Source organism: Saimiri boliviensis, chromosome 18 (genome assembly GCF_048565385.1).
Source record: "Saimiri boliviensis isolate mSaiBol1 chromosome 18, mSaiBol1.pri, whole genome shotgun sequence".
Lineage (NCBI taxonomy): Eukaryota > Metazoa > Chordata > Mammalia > Primates > Cebidae > Saimiri > Saimiri boliviensis.
The window spans coordinates 2,750,459-2,771,413 of NC_133466.1; the positions used below are offsets into that span (position 1 = coordinate 2,750,459).

Here is a 20,955-nt window from a genome sequence, read left to right on the forward strand (position 1 = left end):
GAGACCAGACTGAGTAACACGGTGAAACCCCGACTCTACTAAAATACAAAAAATTAGCCGGGCATAGCGGCGGGCGCCTGTAATCCCAGCTACTAAAGAGGCTGAGGCAGGAGAACTGCTTGAACCAGAGAGGCAGAGGTTGCAGTACGCCGATATCGTGCCATTGCAGTCCAGCCTGGACGACTGAGCGAGACTCAAGAAAAAAATAAAAATAAAAATAAATAAAGAAACAGAAAAGAAAGAAAAAGAAATCCTAAAGCCCCAATCGCACCGGCGAGCCCTGCCTTCTTCTCATCCCTCTGCTGTACGCCCTGTCCCCCCACAGCCTGAGGCGCGTGGGCGCCGTCTCCCCTCCCTGGGCCCCTCTGTCCATCCCCTTCAGCCCTCAGTGTCCCGGGTCACAAGCGGTGATGTCCACCGCAGCCCGCACACCTGCCCCCGCGGGGCCGGGACCCCTGACCCCTGCAGGGAGGCGCCCACCCCACCCGCGCCCTCCCTTGGGCGCCGCCCGGACCCCGCCACCCTGCAGGATTGCGCCCACTTCGCTGCCCCTCCCCTGTGGTCCCACCCTGCACCCCCAACCCGCCTGCGACACCCGGCCGCGCCCCCGCCCCGGCCCTCGTGACTCGCGCCAGGGAAGGCGACACCAACCCGGGGAGGGGGGAGCTCCCTCCTGACACCCGCCCTGGGCGCGAAGACGGAGCCCGCGGCGGGATGTGGCCAGGCTCCCCGCTCCGCAGCCTGCCCTGCGCCCTGCCCCGCGCGCCCCGTCCTGCGGGGCCACCGCGACCCCGCCGGGGACTCCCAAGCCAAGCTGCCGCCCCCCACCCCGCGCCTTGGTTCCGCCCGCGCGTCACGTGCCCGCCGCGTCTATGTGAGCGGAGGAGCCGCCGCGTCCGGCGCCCAGTCCCCTCGCCAAGCCCCTGCGTCGCCGCCGCGATGATGTGCGGGGCGCCCTCCGCCGCGCAGCCGGCCACCGCCGAGACCCAGGACATCGCCGACCAGGTGGGCGGGCCGCGGGGGCGCGCCGTGGGAGGTCCCGCCTTCGCCTCGGGGCGCCGCCGCGGCTGCTGGACTGGGGAAGCCGCTTGGGCCCCGCTGCGCCCCCGGGGCGGGCGGACTCGGCGGGGGACCCCGGGCCGGCCGGGGCCGTGGCGGTGAGAGGCCTCCCTCCGCTCGGGCGTTGCGCGCGGGCGTGCGGGGAGGGGGCCGCGCCTGGGACGCGGCGGGGAGGCGTTGGGCCCGTTGCGGAATCCAGCGAGGGCGCGCGGGGATTGATAGCCTCGGAGCCGGGTGCGGCCCCGGGATGGAGACTCGCTGGGGGGACGCCCCGGGCTGCAGGCCGGCGGGGTGAGGGGCGTCGCAGGCGCTGGCGCGGGTGCGCTGCCTGCCCGGACTCCGCGGCGATCCCGGAGCCGGCGGCTGGGGAGGGGCGCTGAACTGACAGCCAGGCTTCCGGCGAAAATGGGATTTTACAAGGAAGGGCGCAGGTGGCCCGGGCGCTTCAGGAGCCCGACTACGTTGTGGCCACGCACGAATCTTTGTCAGCATCCTCAGCTGTTCGGGAAAAAAATCCTGAGAGGGAGTGCAGGAGGTCCCCAGGGATAAGGCACCTGGGTTAAAAACTTAACAAGTGTATCTGCGTGAAGAGACCACAGGTTCTCGTCCACACTGCTGATTCTAGCACTGTTTCAAGCTGTAAGTCTAAATAAAAAGTTGAAACACAAAAAAAACAAGATAAAAACGGTCTTTGTTGAAGACGGCAACCTTCCCTGTGCCTCGGTTTACTCACCTGTGAAATGGACGTCCTGTTGCTCTGCGCCTGCCAGAGGGTTCTGGAGGGGCTTAAATGGGCAGGTCCTGTGCGCGGGATGCCCCTCCCGAGGTGCACAGGCCAAATGCGCCTGGCTGTCATGGTTGGTGACCAAGTGGATGCCCCAGCAAGAACAGGTCCAGGCGGTGCTGAGGCCTGTGTTTTTTGTTTTGTTTTGTTTTGTTTTTTTGAGACGGAGTTTCGCCCTTGTTACCCAGGCTGGAGTGCAATGGCCCGATCTCGGCTCACCGCAACCTCCGCCTCCTGGGCTCAGGCAATTCTCCTGCCTCAGCCTCCTAAGTAGCTGGGATTACAGGCACGTGCCACCATGCCCAGCTAACTTTTTGTATTTTAGTAGAGACGGGCTTTCACCATGTTGACCAGGATGGTTTCGATCTCTTGGCCTCGTGATCCACCCGCCTCGGCCTCCCAAAGTGCTGGGATTACAGGCTTGAGCCACCGCGCCCGGCCCGGCCTGTGTTTTTTGTTTTTGAGATGGAGTATCTCTCTGTCACCCAGGCTGGAGTGCAGGGGTGCAATCTTGGCTCACTACAACCTCTGCTTCCCAGGTTCAAGCGATTCTCCTGCCTCAGCCTCCTGAGTAGCTGGGATTACAGGCGCGCACCAACACGCCTGACTAGTTTTTGGTATTTTTAGTAGTGACAGGGTTTCACCATGTTATCGGGCTGGTCTCGAACCCCTGGGCTCCAGCGACCTCCCTCCCCGCCCTTCCACAGTGCTGGGATTTTTGCAGGCCTGTGCCAACGCCCAGCCTTCTTTCTCCTTTGACTCTCCTCCCTGCTGCTGCATCCAGATGTGGTCAGCCCAGTGTCACACTCTGGTGGCTTTGACCATCTGACTGCAGGATGGGGGGGCGGCATGAGTCAGTCCCATGACACCTTTGGAAATGAGGCCATGTTTGGCCCCTGCCTGCCCAGACTGCTTGTGGGAGCTGCGCCTGGAGACGTGGCTCCTCCCACAGCCACTCATGGAAACCTCGCTCTTCCTCTCCTGTTCTCTGGCTTTCCAGGCCTGAGAAATTCCTCACTGTCACCCACTCTGAGCCTGGAATGAGCTCTTGTGGCAGCCAGGAGAGTAGAGTCCGTATCTCCAAAGTGACCGGAGCAGGCACAGCCATTGCTACTGGGAGGGACGTTAGGATGGGCATGTGAACCAGGCCAGCCCCCTCCCAGGTGGTCTCTGAGGAAGGGCTGGGAGGAGGGGGCGGGGGCGTTTCCTGGCCTCCCCTGGTCGGGTCCTGTCTTACTGACTCCTATGGGAGTGTTCTGGGCCGAGGGTTCCTGTCATACTTTGTAGACAAGGAGGGTGGAGACCAGAGGCTGACCCAGCCCAAAGGCCAGCAGAGTCCTTCATTCTGTGCCACTGCGTGGGGGACCCTCCCCCAGAGCCGTCCCTGCGCCTTCACTGTGACCCCCGAGGACTGGTCACCTGTGGCTTCCTGACTGATCCTGCCCTTCTGGGGCTCCCCTGGTGAGAGGCCAGCCCACGCTGCTCCCTGTCAGCGGCGTCAGTGCCTGTGCTGAGCGGGTAGCCTGGCCTGGCACAGCCGCCTGCCCCGGGGCTTCCCCACTGTGCCCTGCAGACTTTCCTACCCAGCAAAGAGAGAGGCCCATCCTCGTCCTCCCACGCCCTGGGTGGGTCTGTGGGCAAGACCCAAGCTGGGCCCGTCAGTGTCTGGGGGTGAGGGCCGCTGCACTGGTGGGTCCCGGCAGGCCCTCTGTACCTTGCTGGGAGGGGGCACACGGGTTGGTTCCAGACTGTGACAGGTAGCCACTGTGCCCATGCAGTGAGAAGCATGGCGGCCTTGGGCAGAGAACAGAGGGCAGGAGGGTACTTTCTCACCCACTACCCCAGAGAACAGGGGCGCAGGAGGGCACCTTTCTCTCCCTACCTCCCCAGAGAATAGGGGCGCAGGAGGGCACCCCCTTTCCCACCTCCCCAGAGAACAGGAGTGGAAGGGCAGCTTCCCCTCTGCCCCTCCCCAGCCTGGCCCTTCAGCCTCTCCCAGCAAGGGCCCTCCCTGGCACTGGGAGGTGGTGGTACCTTGGGCCCGGTTGCCCTGGTGGCTCCACTACCCGTAATACTGGGCCACTCCCTTTGTTTCCGAACTGGCGCATTTCTTGCCGCTTCGTTTTGTTTTTTCAAACTAAGCCCCTAATTCACTGGACCAGCTTCATCACTCTGGGATGCTCCTAGGCCTTCCCATTAATCTAGGCAGCAGCACTTTTTTTTTTTTTTGAGACATGGTCCCACCCCACTGTATCACCCAGGCTGGGGTGCAGTGGTGCGATCATCGCTTGTGGTCATCTTGGACTCCAGGGTCCCAGCGATCCACCTCAGCCTCTTCAGTAGCTAGGATCACAGAAGCATGCTGCCTCGTCGGGCTGACTTTATTTTTAGAGATGGAGTCTCCGACTCCAGGGCTCCAGCAATCCTCTTGCCTTGGCCTCCCAAAGTGCTGGGATCACAGGCATGAGCCACTGTGCCTGGCCCCACAGTACTTAAACTTCATCAGATTTAATTATTCTTCTTGTTGTTGTTGTTGTTATTTGAGATGAGTCTTACTCTGTCTCCCAGGCCGGAGTGCATGCGGTGGCACAATCTCGGCTTACTACAACCTCTGCCTTCCAGATTCAAGCAGTTCTCCTGCATCAACCTCCCGAGTAGCTGGGACTACAGGCACAAGCCAGCATACCCAGCTGATTTTTGTATTTTTAGTAGAGGTGGGGGTTTCGTCATATTGGCCAGGGTGGTCTTGAACTCCTGACCTCAAGTGATGCATGTGTCTCAGACTCCCAAAGTGGTGGGATTACAGATGTGAGCTACCATGCCTGGACTTTTTTTTTTTTTTTTTTTTTTTGAGACGGAATCTCACTCTGTCACCCAGGCTGGAGTGCAGTGACATAATCTTGGCTCACTGCAACCTCTGCCTCCTGGTTCAAGTGATTCTCCTGCCTCAGCCTCCCAAGTAGCTGGGACTACAGGCACCTGCCACCACACCCAGCTAATTTTTGTATATTTAGTAGAGACGGGGTTTCACCATGTTGGCCAGGCTGGTCTCGAACTCCTGACTTCCAGTGACCCACCCGCCTCAGCTTCCCAAAGTGTTGGGATTATAGGCGTGAGCCACCATGCCCAGCCGATTTAATTTTTTTAAAGGAGTTTTGCTCTTGTTGCCCAGGGTAGATTGCAGTGGCGCGACCTCAGCTCACTACAGCCTCCGCCTCCTGGATTCAACTGATTCTTCTGCCTCAGCCCCCTGAGTGGCTGGGATTACAGGCGCCCGCCAGCACACCCAGCTAATTTTTGTATTTTTAGTAGAGATGGAGTTTTGCCATGTTGGCCAGGCTGGTCTCAAACTCCTGACCTCAAGTGATCTGCCTGCCTCAGCCTCCCAAAGTGCTGGGATTACGTACGGCCTTGAGCCACCACACCCGGCCAGAACTGGTTTTTTCTATTTTATTATTAGGCTGACAGTTTATCTCCTCAGTTGTAAGAGACAGTCGTGTGAAGAGCAAGTATCAGCATCCTGTGTGTGCATTTGTGTGTGCACGCGCGTGTGCAGGAGGGAACTCAAGAAGCCCCGAGTCATACCCATTCTGTGCCCTCTGCCTAGGTGAGGTCCCAGCTTGAAGAAAAAGAAAACAAGAAGTTCCCTGTGTTTAAGGCTGTGTCCTTCAGGAGCCAGGTGGTCGCGGGGACAAACTTCTTCATCAAGGTAGAGTGTGGGCCTGGGCGGGCCTGCCCCGAACAGGTGCTGCCGGGAGCTGCCTGCGCAGGCCCGGGCTGTGTGGCCTCGGGTGCTGGGGCGCCCTGTGGGTGCCCCCTAAGATAATCCTACTGTGCGTGTCTGTCAGCCTTTCAGGAGAAGGGCTAGGGCTTCTGGGGAGCTAAGAACCCTAAGGGAACACACGTGGGGTGCGAGGGTCCACCACACTTGCAGGAGAAGAGGGGACTGTCTTCAGGTGGCCGCTCATGACCTGGGGGTGCAGCAGGGCACTCGGGATCAGAGGGTGTGCTCACGCCACTGTCTCCCCCAGGTGCACGTCGGTGACGAGGAATTTGTCCACTTGCGAGTATTCCGGAGTCTCCCTCACGAAAACAAGCCCTTGACCTTGTCTAACTACCAGACCAACAAAGCCAAGCACGATGAGCTGTCCTATTTCTGACCCTGACTTTGGACAGGTCCTTCCGCCAGAAGGCTGGTAATTAAGTGATTCTGCGTCGACCGGAGTGCGCACTTGGGATCAGGCAACGAGCATCTCCTGGCTGCGCCCCTCGCGTGGAAGGGGCCGGATGCAGCAGCTGCTCTTGCGTTTCTCTTCCTAAATTTCATTGTGTTGATTTTTTCCCCCCTTCCAATCAGGGATCTTAATTATTTTCCAGATAGTTTCAAAAAATATATATTTTAAAAATGCTTGCAGACTGCCTCCTGTGTTTTGGATTCTTTTCTTCCTCTGAACCACCCCGGGCAGGTCCTTCCACTTGGGGCGTGGAGGCTGCAGACTGCCCGGCTCACACAGCAAGTGGTGGGCCTAGGATGGACACCACCCCCGCTGGCTGCGCGCTTAACTGCCAAAATTTGCATGTTGTTGCTCTGCGTGTATCTTGGCCCCAAGCCTCAGTTTCTCCCATAAAATCAAGTAGTGTGAGTAAATCCAATTCCAGAGCAGAACTGGCTTCAGATCTCAGATACACTCACACCCTTCATGCTCCGGTACAGAGGCAGCAGCACAGTCTGCTGCGCGTGCGGAATAGCCTGTGGCCTCACTGAACGCCGTGCGGCGCGGGGGGCTTCTGGAGCTTCTGGAGCCGTGTGTCCTGAGCTTCCAGTTGGTAATGTGGGGCCTATGCTGAAAGAGAACACAGCTCCACACACTGGACACCAGACGCTCCTCAGGATGCCCCCGTGAGCGCCGCCTCTGTCCGCTGGGGCCCCAGCCGATGTCGACCCGCTGAGCAGATGCTGGGCTAGGAACCGGCCCCCGCTGAGAGCCCAGACCCTCACCCTGAAGCTCCTGAGGCAGGCAGGCAGCTGTGAGTCCCCAACCTGGGGTCACCCACTATTGAGTGACACTGTCACCTTGGTCGGGTGTCCTACCATCCACCCAGAATTCTCAGTGAGTGTCACTTTTCCCAGAGCTGGCAGGTTTTTTGTTTTTGTTTTGTTTTTTTGAGATGCAGTTTCACTCTTGTCACTGGCCCGGAGTGCAGTGGCGCCATCTCGGCTCACTGCAACCTCTGCCTCCTGGGTTCAAGTGATTTTCCTGCCTCAGCCTACCAAGTAGCTGGGATTACAGGCACCTGCCACCATGCCTGGCTAATTTTTGTATTTTTAATAGAGACGGGGTTTCACCATGTTGACCAGGCTGGTCTCAAACTCCAGACCTCAGGTGATCTGCCTGCCTTGGCCTCTCAAAGTGCTGGGATTACAGGTGTGAGCCACCGCTCCAGGCCTGGTTTCTTTTTGACACAGGATCTCTCTCCATTGCCCAGGCTCACTGCAGTCTCAACTTCCCCTAACTCAAGTGATCCTCCTGCCTCAACCTCCTGAGCAGCTGGAACTACAGGGCACACAACCATGTTCTGTTGATTTTTTGTGTGTTTTGTAGCAACGGGGTTTCATCATGTTGCCTAGGCTGGCCTTGAACTCTGAGCTCAAGTGATCCACCCACCTCAACCCCGAAAAGTGGTGGGATGGGTTACAGGTGTAAGCCACAGGCGGCGCCCGGTGCCTGCAGGCTTTGCCGTCTTTGTGTTCCTGATTTGGCACAACAGGGCAGCCAGGCTCTGTGTTAGCTGAGGTTCTGTCTGTGCAGAGAGGGTCTGGGGGGAGCCAGGCAATGCCAGCGGTATCCTCCTCAGCCCAGAGGAGCCGGGAAACGCTGCTGCAGCCTCAGGCACCCTCTCCTCTCACTGCTGTCAGGAAACGTGCGTTATGAAGCAGGGCAGCTGCTGGAGATGAGATTAGATTCGCACTAAAGACAATAACATAATTGGATGCAAGTTGTACGAGAGAGAAAATTGTAGGCTTGAGTAATCTCATCATTCTGCTCCCCGGCAGGGTATTAGGGCGGCCTCATCGAGCTGCCCGGAAGCAGTGCTAATTCCCCTATACAACTGTGCACAGATGGAAAAGACACACTTCCCAGACTCCTCTGCAGCTGCACAGATGGAAAAGACACACCTCCCAGATTCCTCTGCAGCACATGTGGCCACATTAACAGCTGAGCTGTGGCAGGGACACTGGGATCTGGGGACAGGGAGCTCCACCGGCAATGTGCAGGGCAGAGACAGGTATGTGTCCCTGAGGAAAGCTGTAACCGCAAGGCCGACTGTTGGGGGCAGGGGCGAGCCCCTGAGGGCCGGCTAGAAGGACAAGAGGGGTCTCCGTGCTGCTCAGGAGGCTGCTGCCCGGCCTGGGAGTGGCGGGAGGGGCTGGACTCGGCCACTGTTGGCCTCTCCCTTTCCCATCCTCCCCAGCCTCCTCTGTGCTCCTTAAGGGTCAGAAGATCACAGGAAACAGATCCTGAGGGCTGCTGGCTCATGCCCGCCCGGCCTCGTGTGTCTAGGTCCGGCCCTGAGCCCAGGGATAAGAAACGCAGCCGGAATGAACATCCAACTGGCTGAATGCGGCGGCTTCTGTGCCCACACTCCAGGGGTGCAAATGTGCTTGGCAGGGTTTCTGGCACAGGCAGGGTGACCTCTTGGGGGAATAGGCTGTGGTCTCTGTCACACGTGTTGCTCTCGTAAAGACACCACCAGGCAGGCTGTGTGTGGGCAACAAGGCCGTTTATTTCGTGCTTGGGTGCAAGCGGGCCAAGTCCGAGAAAGGGGTCAGGCAAAGGGGGTACGAAAGGGGATTGGTTTATAGGTTGGGGCAAATGGTCGGTTAAGGGTGGTCATGTATCTTGGGGAGGAGGAGGGCATCACAGCATGCATGACATCAAGGGTAGGGGCTGGTAATCTGTCTTAGGGAAGGGAAGGGCATCACGGGATGGGCATGGCAAGGGTAGGGGTCATTTATTACAATCGGGCGTGAGCATAGGGCGGGGAGTATGGGTTGCAGTCAGAGGGGAGGGTGCAGTAGATTACATAGTTACAGGGGTGGGGGTCTTGAGAAAGTCAGTGTTGCGGGGTGGGGGGGAGTTTTGCACGGCTGAACAGGAATAATGGGCATAGGCTGCAGCAATTAGTTGAGGCAGGAACAAGCTGTTGTACTTCTTTCTGTGGCCACCTGGTTGCTTGTGGTTGCTGCAGACTTTCTTGTTCCTGGAGACCATCCAGAGGCATATGTGTGGGTCACCAAGGCTAAAATGGCCAGGCCTGGACATGGAGGGGAGGCCTGACAGTCTTAGCCAGGGGGCCCTTCCATGGCCCGACCACAGCCCTGACCAGGGTGCTGCCGAGGCGGCGTTGCCCAGGAGCCCGTGAAGGTCTGAGTCTGACAGCCAGCTGGGGGGAGGCGGAGGGAGGGGAGGGCCTGCTGAGAGGCCAACGGGCCAACGTGCTGGTGGGGGCCGTGGCAGCCAGAGCTCAGGGAGACCACGGTCTCTGTCAGAGATGAGGGTGCCGGCAGGGGAGGGAGTGCGACGTGTGCCATTTCCCTATGGAAACCCGAGGCAGGGCCCAGGGCAGTACATCTGGGGCCTACAAGTAGGAGATGGGGAAGAAGCCAGACGACTTGCAACTCCCACTCAGGGAAGGACCAGCCCCCGTGTCCAAGGAGGGTCCCAGGGGCAGAGCACAGGGTGGCCTCACTCAGGACGCTGGGGCTCAGAGCGTGCACGGGGGCCCCATCTCCTCGGCAAGGGAAAGTGAAGACGACCCTCAGAGACCACACAGGCCGACTTTGGGGGTCGCTGTGCAGCTCCTGAGGGTAATGGGCGTGAAGAACTAGGAGCTGTCTGGATGCATCCAACTGTGCGTGTCCGCGTGTGTGCGTGTCCGCGCGTGTGCGTGTCCGCGTGTGTCCGCGCGTGTGTGCGTGTCCACATGTGTGCGTGTCCACATGTGTCCAAGTGTATCTGCATGTGTGTGCACATCTGCGTGTGTCCAAGTGTGTCTGCATGTGTGCGTGTCCGAATGTGTCCACGAATGTGTGCGTCTGCGTGTGTCCAAGTATGTGTACGTGTCCGTGTGTCCACATGTGTGCATGTCCGCGTGTCCGCGTGTATGTCTGTGTCCACATGTGCGTGTGTCCTTGTGTGTCCAAGTGTGCGTGTGTCCGTGTCCACGTGTGCGTGTCTACGTCTCCACATGTGTGTGCCTGCAAGGCTCCCATGTCCACACCACATGCAGAGAGCAGTGAGGAGGCTGTACACAGGACTGCTTTCCCGGGGCCAGTGGGTGTGAACTCAGGGCCACTAGCTTAGCACATGGCTCTAGCCTTCTGCGTCATTTTCACCCTGTTGAGAGAAGACCAACCAAGGAGGGAAGATCACTTGAGTCCAGGAGTTCCAGACCAGCCGGGGCAACATGGCAAGACCTCATCTCTACAAAAAAATTGTTTAATTAGCCGGATGTGGTGGTGCACCCATGGTCCCGGAGGCTCAGCAGCCAGAAGTGGGAGGACTGTACAAGCCCCGTTGCTTGGGTAGAGGTTGCTGTGAGCTGAGCTCTCACCACTGCACTGCACTCCAGCTGGGGCAACAGAGAGCGACCCTGCCTCAAAAAAAGCCAAAAATGAAGAAAGGGCCGAGCGCGGTGGCTCATGCCTGGAATCTTGGCACTTTGGGAGGCCGAGGTGGGTAGATCACCTGCGGTCAGGAGTTCAAAACCAGCCTGGCCATCATGTAAAACCCCATCTTATTTAAAAAAAAAAAAAAAGAAGAAATAAGGGAAGATAAGTCTGTCTCGCCTCTCCTCTCCCGACTCTCTGGCAGGGGCACAGGCTTGGTGGGAGCTGGTGTGCACGGGAGCATGAGCAGGACAGTGTACAGGGGCCACACCCACCTCACGGAGGTGAAGGCTATTTCAGGCCGGCCTGAGCCTGCACCTGTGAGGGAACCTCCTCGCTGCAGTAACTGAGGCAGAATCCCAACTGGGGCGAGGTCGCTGCGCTCAGAGCCTCCGGAGAGTGCAGCCCACCTGACGCCGGCCAGGCCCGGCCTGTCCCCGCTAGTGTCTTGGAAAGGTCCTGCCAGGGTGGCGGACGGGTGACAGCAAACCCTCAAGGTCAGTCCATCCCAGCGAGCATGTGACAGGTATTCACCAGCACCAAAGGGCCCAGCAGAAGGACCCTGAGCCCCAGGAGGTGTCCACAACCACACCCTGCCGGTGGGGTCACCAGAGAGGCCCCCGTGAGCCTCACTGCCCATCGGGTCCCTTCTCTCCCTTCCCGGCCTCCTTCCCTCTGCTATCCTCACCCCCATGCCACTGGAGCCCCGGCCCTCTTTCCTAGGATCCCAGAATTGGACCCCTAAGCTGGTGTGGCCTCGAGGACAGGTCCCGGACTCGGGGCTGGCCTTTCCCACCCTATCAGGGTAAGAAGGCCCGGCGGGAGTCCTCACAGAGGCTGAGGCTTCGGGGCCGAGCAGGCTTCCTGCTGGGTACTTGGCTCAGACCCTTGGAGGGGGAGGTGACCGAGTCAGGACCTGCCCCACTCCTGGACATGCCGCAGCAGCTCCGGCCTGGAGGCCAACCTGTGGTCTTGGCATCTGATTCACCCCAGTTCTGGGAAGGCCTCTGAGATTTTCAGTTCATCTGTGGTTCCTTGTGTTAGAGCGGGTACTTACACTAAATCCTGCCCTGCAAGTGAACAGCTGGGATGCGGTCTGCCTCCATCATCGAGCACATCCCTTCCGGACCACGTGGACCTCTCCTCCATGGGACACAAGCCTGGGCTTGGGGGTGACGGGTGGGCCCCAGACACGGACATGGCCTCTGTTCCTAAGTCCCTGTTAAATGTTTCTTCCCGAGACACCGGACTGAGCAGCGTCTTTCTTCACCTCTCTGCTTCCCTGGACTTGGGGCAGGCCCGCCCGCTGCAGGACACACTCCATCCCTGTCACCAGACGCCGTGGGCTGAATCATGGCCCTCGAAGAGCTCCACATCCTCATCCTCAGACCGTGTGAATGTGTGACCTTACCTGGCAAAGGGGACTTGCAGGTGGGATTCAAGTAAGCATCTTGAAACAAGAGATGACCCTAAATTCTCTCGGTGGGTCCAACGCCACATGGGGTCCTTAGAAAGGCAGGAGGTCAGAGTCAGGGAGAGATGGGAAGACCTGGCACTACTGGCTGTGGAGATGGAAGGGGCCATGAGCAAAGGGATGCAGGAGCCCTCCAGACACAGAAAAAGGCAGGAAACGGATTCACCCCTCCAAGCCTCCAGGGGGAAGCAGCTGGGCTGACCTTTTTTAGACTTCTGGTCCCTACAACTGTAAGAGAACAAACGTGTTGCTTTAAGCCACTCGGCTTGTAGAAACTTGTCACAGCAGCCTCAGGACCCTTTCATGCCCACCAGGATTAGGCCTGTAGGCCCAGAGTAGCACAGAGCCCCCTCCACTGCAGGGGCAGGAGCTGTGCAGGTGGCAGGAGCAGGATCAGTGCGGGGGCAGGAGCAGGAGCAGGGGCAGGAGCAGGATCAGTGCAGGGGCAGGAACAGGAGCAGGAGCAGGATCAGTGCAGGGGCAGGAACAGGAGCAGGAGCAGGAGCAGGAGCAGAGGCAGGGGCAGGGGCAGGAGCAGTACAGGCAGCAGTGCGTGAGACACAGAGCAAATCCCATAAACGAGGCCGCAGACCCCCTGCCTCGGCACCCCATGCCCTCTGCTGCATGCTCTTTGGTCCGGGGTCTGTGGCTCCTGGTGTCCTCCATGAGGAGGGGTGGCCAGAGGGGGGCCTCGTGGGGGAGGGGCTGGTTCTGCGGAAGGTCCTCTCCCACCCTCCTCCTTGTTCTTGGCACAGAGCAACCCGCCTGGCATTGTTGGAGATGGTCGGTGATTGCTTGCACAGGTGCATGTGAGTCAGGGGAGAATGGGATCTGTCTCAGAGGCACAGCGATGCCACCACCCAGGCGTGAAGGAGCCGGGTGGGCCTGGAACCCAGAAGGCGCAGACACACTTGGCCAACACCTGGAGCTGGGCCTCAGAATCGAGCAGGGAGGGTGGAGAAGGGAGGCCTGGCCTCCTATCTCTGAGAGCTCTGCCCTGGGAAGTCCTGCAGGGATCCCACGCTGGGGCACTCGGGGGCACGCAGGCCAGTCCCCCAAGGCAGAGAAGAAAGCGCAGGATGGGAGGACCCCGGGGCTGGCCTGCCCTGCAGGCAGAGAATGGAGCGCAGGACAGGAGAGGCCGGGGCCTGGCCGACAGGGGCAGGGCTTGCCCTTTCCTCTGAGGGGGAGATTTTTAGGGCATCAGCTGCCACCATTTCCAGCAGCAACCCTTATCATGGCTGGCGGGGTGCTGGGCATTGAGCCAGTCACAGGTCGGAAGCTGCTGGGATGGGAAGGAGACATCACACCTCAACACCATCGCCATGAAAATATTTATTTGTAGATATCAGAAGTCAACAGGACCAGCACAAGACAGAGGCAGCCTACACAGCGCCGTGGGGACCGGGGCTCACACACATCCGCAGGGCACGCGCGAGGCCAGCCGCTCCCGGCAAAGGAAGCCGCCCCCGAACCCGCGGACACCGCACTCCCTGGGCAGCGGGACTGCAGGGGCGACAGGTGGTTCGACGCCTCCGAAGAGCTGCGCTCCGTTCCGGGGAGGGGCCGGGCCGGGCCGCAGTCCTCCAGCTGGTCCGGCTCTGACTAAAGCTCTCATCAGGAACGACGCAGCCTTGGAGCTGAAGGCCCCCCAAAGGCCCCCCAAGACTTCACGCCCTCCAGGGCTCCCCAGAACACCAGTGCCTCCACTTCCTGTCACCAGGAAGGGGCTTCAGACACCTCAAGGGGACCCACGACCGCTCGAACTGGGCGCACGTCCTCCCAGCTGCTCGACACAGGCCTGCAGCTCCCATCGAGGATAAAGACGCTTCCATCCACCTCCACAGAGACGCTGGCTTCGCGGGCCGCCGGGCGAGGCGAGGCTTCCCAGGCAGGGCCCAGGCCGTGTGCGGGACTTCCCGGACACAGGCTTCGGGTGGCATCCTCCCCTCTCCGTTCTCACCCACCCCGTCTGCCAGACACTGGGCTGGCCCTTGCTGTCCGTCCCAGCACCGACCCGCAGGACGGAGATGCCTGGGCTGAGTGGCCCTGTGGCCCTGGAAGGCAGATCTCACCAGAAATGGGTTTCCTGTCGGACAAAGACCAGAAATGGCCCCGCAGTGAACTGGTGGATGGGAAGAAAGGAGGCTAGCATTTGAGGGTGCTGTTCCCACCACAGCTCTGAAGCCAGGGCCCCCCAACAAGGCTTGTCCCAGCAAGGGGCTCAGAGATGGAAGGGGAAATCTGCTTCCATCTTCCAACAGGGTCCTGCTTGGCTCAGACAGCGGGAAAACTTAAAATTTTACACCTGTTTACGCTGCCAGAATGAAAGAAAAATTCCAGGAAGAGCTTTTTATTACTATAAAGTTTAAGATATTGACCAGATCTAAACTTACTCATTAAACTCTGTTTTAAACAAATGAACACACTGTGTAGCGACGGGAGGCAGGAATGTGGTTTTAGACACTGATGGAAACCGGTGTCTTCACCGCTGGGAACAGGAAACATTCTGCACTGAGAACAAAGAACAGAGGCGACAGGACACACACACGACAGGAGCCCCCAGCGGGAGCGACCGTGGGCCCTTGCCGGGATGCTGGGCTGTGGCTGGGGCACAGCTGCCACATTGCGATGCCCGCCGGGTCCTGCAGGGACAGGGCACGCAGGGAGCCTGGCTCCTCACTGGGGAGCGTGGCACAGGCCACACACATGGGTTCCTCCCCATGACAGAGCCGAGCCCCACACTGAAGGAAGGCCCCTTGAAGGTGAGGGTGGCTCATGTTCCACCTCCCGGGAACTCAGAGACCCGGCCCGGTGACTACCCCTGATGCTAGAGGCGGGAGGGTTTGGTGTGCAGCTGGAGTCAGCAACCAGCCAAGGGAGGTGCTGTCTCTAAAAATTCCAAGATTCAGCTGGTGCAGTGGCTGAGGCCTGTAATCCCAGCATTTTGGGAGGCTGAGGCGAGTGGATCACTTGAGACCAGCCTGGCCAATATGGTGAAACCCTGTCTCTACCAAAAATTCAAAAATCAGCCAGGTGTGCTGGTGTGCACTCATAATCCCAGCTACTCGAGAGGCTGGGGGCAGGAGAATCACTTGAACCTGGGAGGCGGAGACTCCAGCCTGGGTGTCAGAGCAAGACTCTGTCTCAAAAAACAAATAAATAAAATCCAAGATTCCCACGCCCTTCCGCCTGCAGGTGGCCGGCCAGTACCTGGCAGGCAGGAACACGCACGCTGCCCACGGCTACAGGACCACACGGGCTAGGCCTCCTCCCCTGTGCTCGGAGTCTGGTGGGGGGCGGGGGATGGGGACAGTGTCCACCCAGACCCACCAGGCCAAGCTCCAGGCTTCCCTGGCTCAGGGCTGACAGATTTCCAGGCAGTGGCCCTGGCCTCCCAGAGCTGCCCTCCCCAGGGCCTGGGATCCTTCTGGCTGCCCCCTCGGGCCTGCTGAGCAGCTTGGTGGACGGACACGGGAGCCGGCTCTCCAGGGAGTCTCAGGGGAAGCCGCTGGCCTGGTGGCGAAAGGCCACGTGGAAGGAAAGCACTCAGCAGACACATCCCTCTGGCGGACAGAGTGGCACTGGGGGGCCACGGAGCTCCCAGCTGGACTTGGAAAGTCCAGTTCAAAGTTCTCCTTCCCCTGTCTGCATAGAACCTGCTCTGCTCACTCACAAACTCCGGTCCCCCGCTCTGGGCCCAGGCAGGTGCTCCACAGGGAGGGGTGCGTGAAGGAGGCCCGTGAGGCCAGGCGGAGGCAGGGAGAGAGGGACACTCCCGGCACAGTCCAGGCGCACGGTCGGGCGTCTCTGACCTGCATAAAGGTGGATTCTGCTGCCCCACACGGGGCCCCATCGGAGGGCAGGAAGGACAAGGAAGGAGCTCCAGCCGCCAGAACCCTCTCACCTCTCTCTAAAGAGCACGAGAGGCTGCGGCCAGGGCAGGTGGGTGGGCAGGGGGGGGAGCTGCTCGGGGCCCAGCGGTCTGAGGGCCATCCATGCCCGCTTCCCTGGCCGGCGCCCTCCCAGGGCCTTGCACCTTGTGCCCCGCTGCGGGCTCTGCCTTCTATGACACCAACCACGAGAGAGGCCTGAGCTCACACACACAGTTTTATTTTCTGACCTCGCATGACCTGCTGTAGGCAACTCTCTAAAATGGTGATCTCAGGATGAAAACAACCCTCACTTACTCATCAGTGTGGCTGAGCCAAGCCTCCACCCACGTAAGACCAAACATTTTAAAAACTGGCTCTAGCAAGCTTAAGAACAGGACATGAAGCGAAGTGTTCCGCGGTAACTGTTTAGTGTGTACTGCGGAATGATCAAGTGCACGTGAGAACCTTCGCGGGACTAGGCAATAATTTAACATCGGTTTTAAAAAGGATCCCATTGTGGAATGTATCCTTATGATCTACAAGAAGTAGTCTGAAAAAATGGACTAAGAAAGTATTAAAATTCTGTACCCTGATAATAAGCAGGCAATGCTGCACGAATACAGCGCTCACCTTAAAAGAAATTCTACTCAGTGTCTTGCGTGTTACCAACTAGGGAACGTGGAAAGGAGGATCAATTCTAATTTGGATCCAAGCCACAAGAAAACTCACGGCCAATGCCCACGGCCAATTCCTGGATAGGAAACAGAAAATCGAGACCACCGGGGCCTCTGCCCGAGTCAGGAGAGACGGAACACGCCTAGGGGGATGCCCGCCACATTTCCCACGGGGCTAACGATTTCCACAAGAGCCCTGCACCCACCAAGGCGCCATCTGCTCTCAGAAACCCCCACTTCTTTCTCCTTAGTCACAGCCCAGGCCTCTCCTGGCTCTGCAGATACAGCCAAAGAAAACAGAAGGGCAAGTTTCGGATTACGACAGGGAGCTCGGCGTTTACGGGAAATGCCTGCGGGGACAGTCATTCTCCTAATTCTTGCTTCATTAGAGAAGTCCAAAAATCAAACCTGATGTGGGAACGCAGCCTCTGAAACCAGCCTCAAAGAGCCAAGAGCCGAAGCTTGCTCGCCAGGAGCCCCACACCTGGCACTGCACTCCCACGCTGGGTTTTCACCAACTCAAGGAAGAGAGACATTTAGGCTCTTTCCCTGCTGCTCTGCTCACTCTTGGTGTTAAAAAAAATGAAAGAAAGAAAAAGAAAAGCTTCCCTCTGGCCACATGGCACACGCCCCAGTCTCCACTTGCCAGTGGGGGCATTTCCACTTAAAAGCCCCACCGAGGCCGCAGGCCCTGGTAGCTTGGGCGGGCCCCTGCGCTCACCCACTGGGGATGCCGCCTCCCCGCCAGGCTCCGGCCACAGGCTTCCTCCTTCCTGCTGGGGCGGTGGTGCCCTGCAGGGATGGGCAGCCCTGGACTACAAGGGGCCTGCCACCCACGTCCTCGGAGCCAGGAAACGGCAGAGAAACCCGTGCTGACTCGCTGGTTGAGGCTGCGGAGCGAGGCGCCCTGACGCACGCTCGTGAAGACATTCAGAACGAACAGAGTGGGGCGGGGGCAGGGGGTTCCATCTAGACAGGCATCTCTTCGCTTTAGGGCATTTTTCAATAAAAAATGCACTCCTGGCACTGGAGCAGCCTCACAGGAGGGTGTGAGCTCCCGGAGGGCCCGCCTGTGGGGAAGGGATCGGGGTGGGGGTACCCCTTGGAGAGTCCGCTTCCCAGGGCCCCCTGCTTCCTGCATCTCCCCATTTCTCTCCAGCTATGGGTTCCCTGGAGACGCAAACCTCTGCACACCCCAGAGATGGGGTACAGGGGTGCAGGGGTGTGGCTGAGAGCAAGGCAGGCCAGAAACAGGCACTGCTGCCTCCAGCTGTGCCTGGGGGACCCCAAGCTCGGGACACCATTGAGCAGAGGGTGACTGGACTTGTTAGAGCTGGTGCTGGGGCCTCTGCTGCCACCCCAGCCTGCCCAAGGGCCTAGGAGCTGCCTGCCCCCACTGTGCCCACATCCACCTCAGAAGACTGACAGCTCCCAGAGTGGCCTCTTGCCCCTCGGCATTTGCTGGGGCACAGAATGTAGAACTGAGGGCAGGGGACAAGGGTTAAATGTACCAGCAAGGCTGGGGAGCAGCACTCCTCCGTCCTGTCTGTACAAACGCTGTGCTCCACGTGCTGTCACGGGCAGCACCTGGCGAACATGCCACAGCGCGATGAGGCGAGCTTCCGCAGGGAACCTGATGGGGCGACTCTCCAGGGCTTCAAAGCTGCCCTCGGCCCAGCACGGACCTCACTGCACTGGCATCTTCCTCGCGCTGCTCAGCAGATTCCCAGAAGACGCCCCTGAGGTACAGGAGGTCCTGCGGAACCCCGAGAGGACTGCAGACTGACTTGAGTTTGCTGGGGCCTGGGAAGGTCCCTGTCGCTGCATCTGTGCACAGCCGAGCAAGCTCACATCAGCCTCCCACACGGTAAAACGACAGCCTACGATCTGAAATCCCCAGGGACTGAACAAGCAGCAAAGTAAGAAACAAAAATTCGCATACAGGAACCAACAAGATATGCTGAGAATGACGGTAACGCTATTTGGCATAATTCTTCCCGACCCTAACCATGCCCACCCAGCTCCTTCTCAGAGGTGCAAAGAAAGCCCGCCCAGGCCCAGCCAGGCCCAGCAGTGGCAGCCGGGGCCCGATCGAGGCTCCACGCACAGCAGTCTCAGCCTCACGCACTCACCCTGCCCCGTGGAACACCCCGAAGGTGGCAAATGGGGGCCGGTCTTCCCGGAGGCCCCAGAGCCGTGTGGGGAGGGGAGCTGGGTTTTCAGATCACAGATTTCTGTGACCGCTTTGTTATTTTTCACAAAGCACGACTGGCACATTTCACAATGAAGACCAGCGGATGCCGGACACTCATGAAAGAAAAAAATATCAAGTTTCGGTCATGGCTCTAAGGCAGACGTTACATGTTTTCACAGGGACAGACACGGGGACACGGACGCACTGTGCGTCCTGGGGAGCGGCGCGGCCCTCACAGCACCACAGCCTGGACGACGATCTCCGGTTCCTCGATGTCCCGTTTGCTCTGTACCATCCGCAGCTCCAGGTGCATGGCGCTGGGCCTCACTCCTTCCCCGGCCTGGGCTGCGTGGCGGGCAGAGGAGCACTGAGCTCCCATCTGAGAGGGGCTCCCGCCGCTGCCTGCTGCCCCCACTCCCAAAGGCGTGGCCAATAAATAGGCCACACTGGTCATACCCTCGAAACCAGCACATGCTGGCTCTTCCGTCCCACCCACTTTCAGAGCCAGGAGCCCACGCAGCCCATGCAGCCCACGCAGCCCGGCCGCCGTACCTTTTGCACACTGGATGGTCCTCTGCAGAACATGGTGCATGGCAGACACGGTCTTCTCACAGGCCACCTGCAAGGAGGAGACACTGGCTGTGCCCCTGCCCCACTCATGACACCCGACGTGCCCAATGCTGCCGGGAGGGGACTTCCAGTGAATGCAATGACTGGCCTGCTCTCCCAGCCTGGGGAGTCGGCTCCGCCAGTGCCCGCACTGAGCCCTGGACAGGCTGCAACTGCCCACCAGAAAGCCTGCAGAGCTGAGCGGATGCCTGGTACCCGCCGCCTGCTCTGGACCAGAGACGGCTCAGAGAAGGGACAGCCTCGTGACCTGCATAGGACTTGGTAGGCAGCACGTGCTTGGTAAGAGTTCCCAGAATTAACTCCTTATAACGCATCTACAAGGAGAGGCACTCCTGCCTAAAGCTCAGTCAAAGGTGCCAGGGAGCAGGGGGCCTCACTCCCGGACTCCACAACCCTGGGCTGGCCAAACCCAGAATGTGACCTTAGGTGGCCAGACAGCGAGGCCTCCTTCGGGCACCAGCTGGCATGTTTCCGCTGCCCTGCGCCACCAATTAAACACGGCAGGCCTGCTCAATGGCCCCATTTAATTGCCCCTGAGGGGCCACAAGACATGGAATGAGGGACTGTGCATTCACATTCCAGCTTGGGCTGTGCAGAGGGCTGGCCCACGGGAGGTGAAGGGCCTCAGTCCACCTCGTCCGTTTTACACACTGGGACACTCAGCTAAAACTGATTTGCTGGGGAGGAGGTGCGCCCCGGGGGACATGCAGCCCCTTGAGGAGCCTGGCAAAGACAGCACCAGGAGAGCCACCTCCAGGTCCTGACCCCTGAATCTTTCCTTCCCTGGAGCACCCAACGGTGACGGAGGCGTCCTGACTTCCTCCTGCCGCTCCCACAACACCCCTGCCCTGCCCCACATTCCAAAGGGATGGCAAGCCCCTCCCTCCCCCAAACCCATTGCAGATACAGCAGGGAGCACCCAGGGAGTTTAAGGGGCTGAGCCCAGGGGCTGGGGCCACCTCAAAACATGGCCGGGCTCTGAACAGGGTTGTAAGAAGACACCCTCCAGAGGTCCTCGGTCTCAGATGACAGAACCACCTGGCGAGGCCCCAATGCAACTTCGCTGCACGTAGCACAGGAGGTCACGGATCTAAGTGACACAGTTGTAACAAAACTCCTCTGTCCCCGCTGAGCTGTGCACTTAAGCACGGGACACATGAGAAAGTCTCACAAGACCCCACATCCCAACCTGCCATGTCTGTCTACCAACAGACCCACGCCGCCCAGCAGCGTCTGAGCAAAGCCACCCCACCCCTGCAAATCTAAAATGCAGACAGACATCCGACGACGCCTGGGAAGATGGCTCTCCGCCCCTGCCTGGACCCTGTCCTCAGCCCCGTGCCTACTGCCCCTGAGGGGCGGCTCCGACCTTTCAGTCCTCCAGGTTGCTGCCGTGGTTGCACTGTGGGAAACACGCTTGCTGCAGGCGGCCACGCTTCCACAGCAGCTCCCAGGTCACCAAGGACATGACAGTCCCATGCACCCCACAGCCCTGCACCAACGCCAGATGGGCGGCCTCTGAATCCAGGGGGAGCCCCACGGGTCTGCCCTGAAGCGCCTCTCACCCGAACCCCCCAAGACTCTGAGTGTCCCT

At 59.5% G+C, this 20,955-nt stretch overlaps 2 protein-coding genes across 4 annotated transcripts in view; one reads left to right on the forward strand and one right to left on the reverse strand.

The window, feature by feature from the left end:
- Positions 1–857: 857 nt before the first annotated feature.
- CSTB (cystatin B) lies at positions 858–6,257 on the forward strand. The gene is made up of 3 exons (XM_039480420.2): positions 858–1,005; positions 5,451–5,552; positions 5,875–6,257. Exons 1-3 carry the CDS (start codon positions 940–942, stop codon positions 6,001–6,003), a joined length of 297 nt encoding a protein of 98 aa, XP_039336354.1. The 5' UTR covers positions 858–939; the 3' UTR covers positions 6,004–6,257.
- A 9,828-nt stretch (positions 6,258–16,085) lies between these two features.
- Positions 16,086–20,955, reverse strand: part of PDXK (pyridoxal kinase) — a 37,360-nt gene continuing 32,490 nt past the window's right edge. For 2 of the 3 annotated variants that reach the window (XM_039480421.2, XM_039480422.2), the window contains exons 10-11: positions 19,284–19,350; positions 16,086–19,076 (exon numbers count right to left, since the gene is read on the reverse strand). In XM_039480421.2, the coding sequence (XP_039336355.1) occupies positions 18,964–19,076; positions 19,284–19,350 (180 nt within the window). In that variant the 3' untranslated portion in view covers positions 16,086–18,963. The remainder of the gene's footprint in view (positions 19,077–19,283; positions 19,351–20,955) is intronic. The other variant, XR_012514786.1, reaches the window with a different exon arrangement.

Bases quoted from the DNA above. Each gene is read 5' to 3' on its own strand.
- CSTB (XM_039480420.2), top strand. From the start codon at position 940: ATGATGTGCGGGGCGCCCTCCGCCGCGCAGCCGGCCACCGCCGAGACC. The intron at 1,006-5,450 runs GTGGGCGGGCCG...CCCTCTGCCTAG, and splicing joins CCCAGGACATCGCCGACCAG to GTGAGGTCCCAGCTTGAAGA. The intron at 5,553-5,874 runs GTAGAGTGTGGG...TGTCTCCCCCAG, and splicing joins GGACAAACTTCTTCATCAAG to GTGCACGTCGGTGACGAGGA.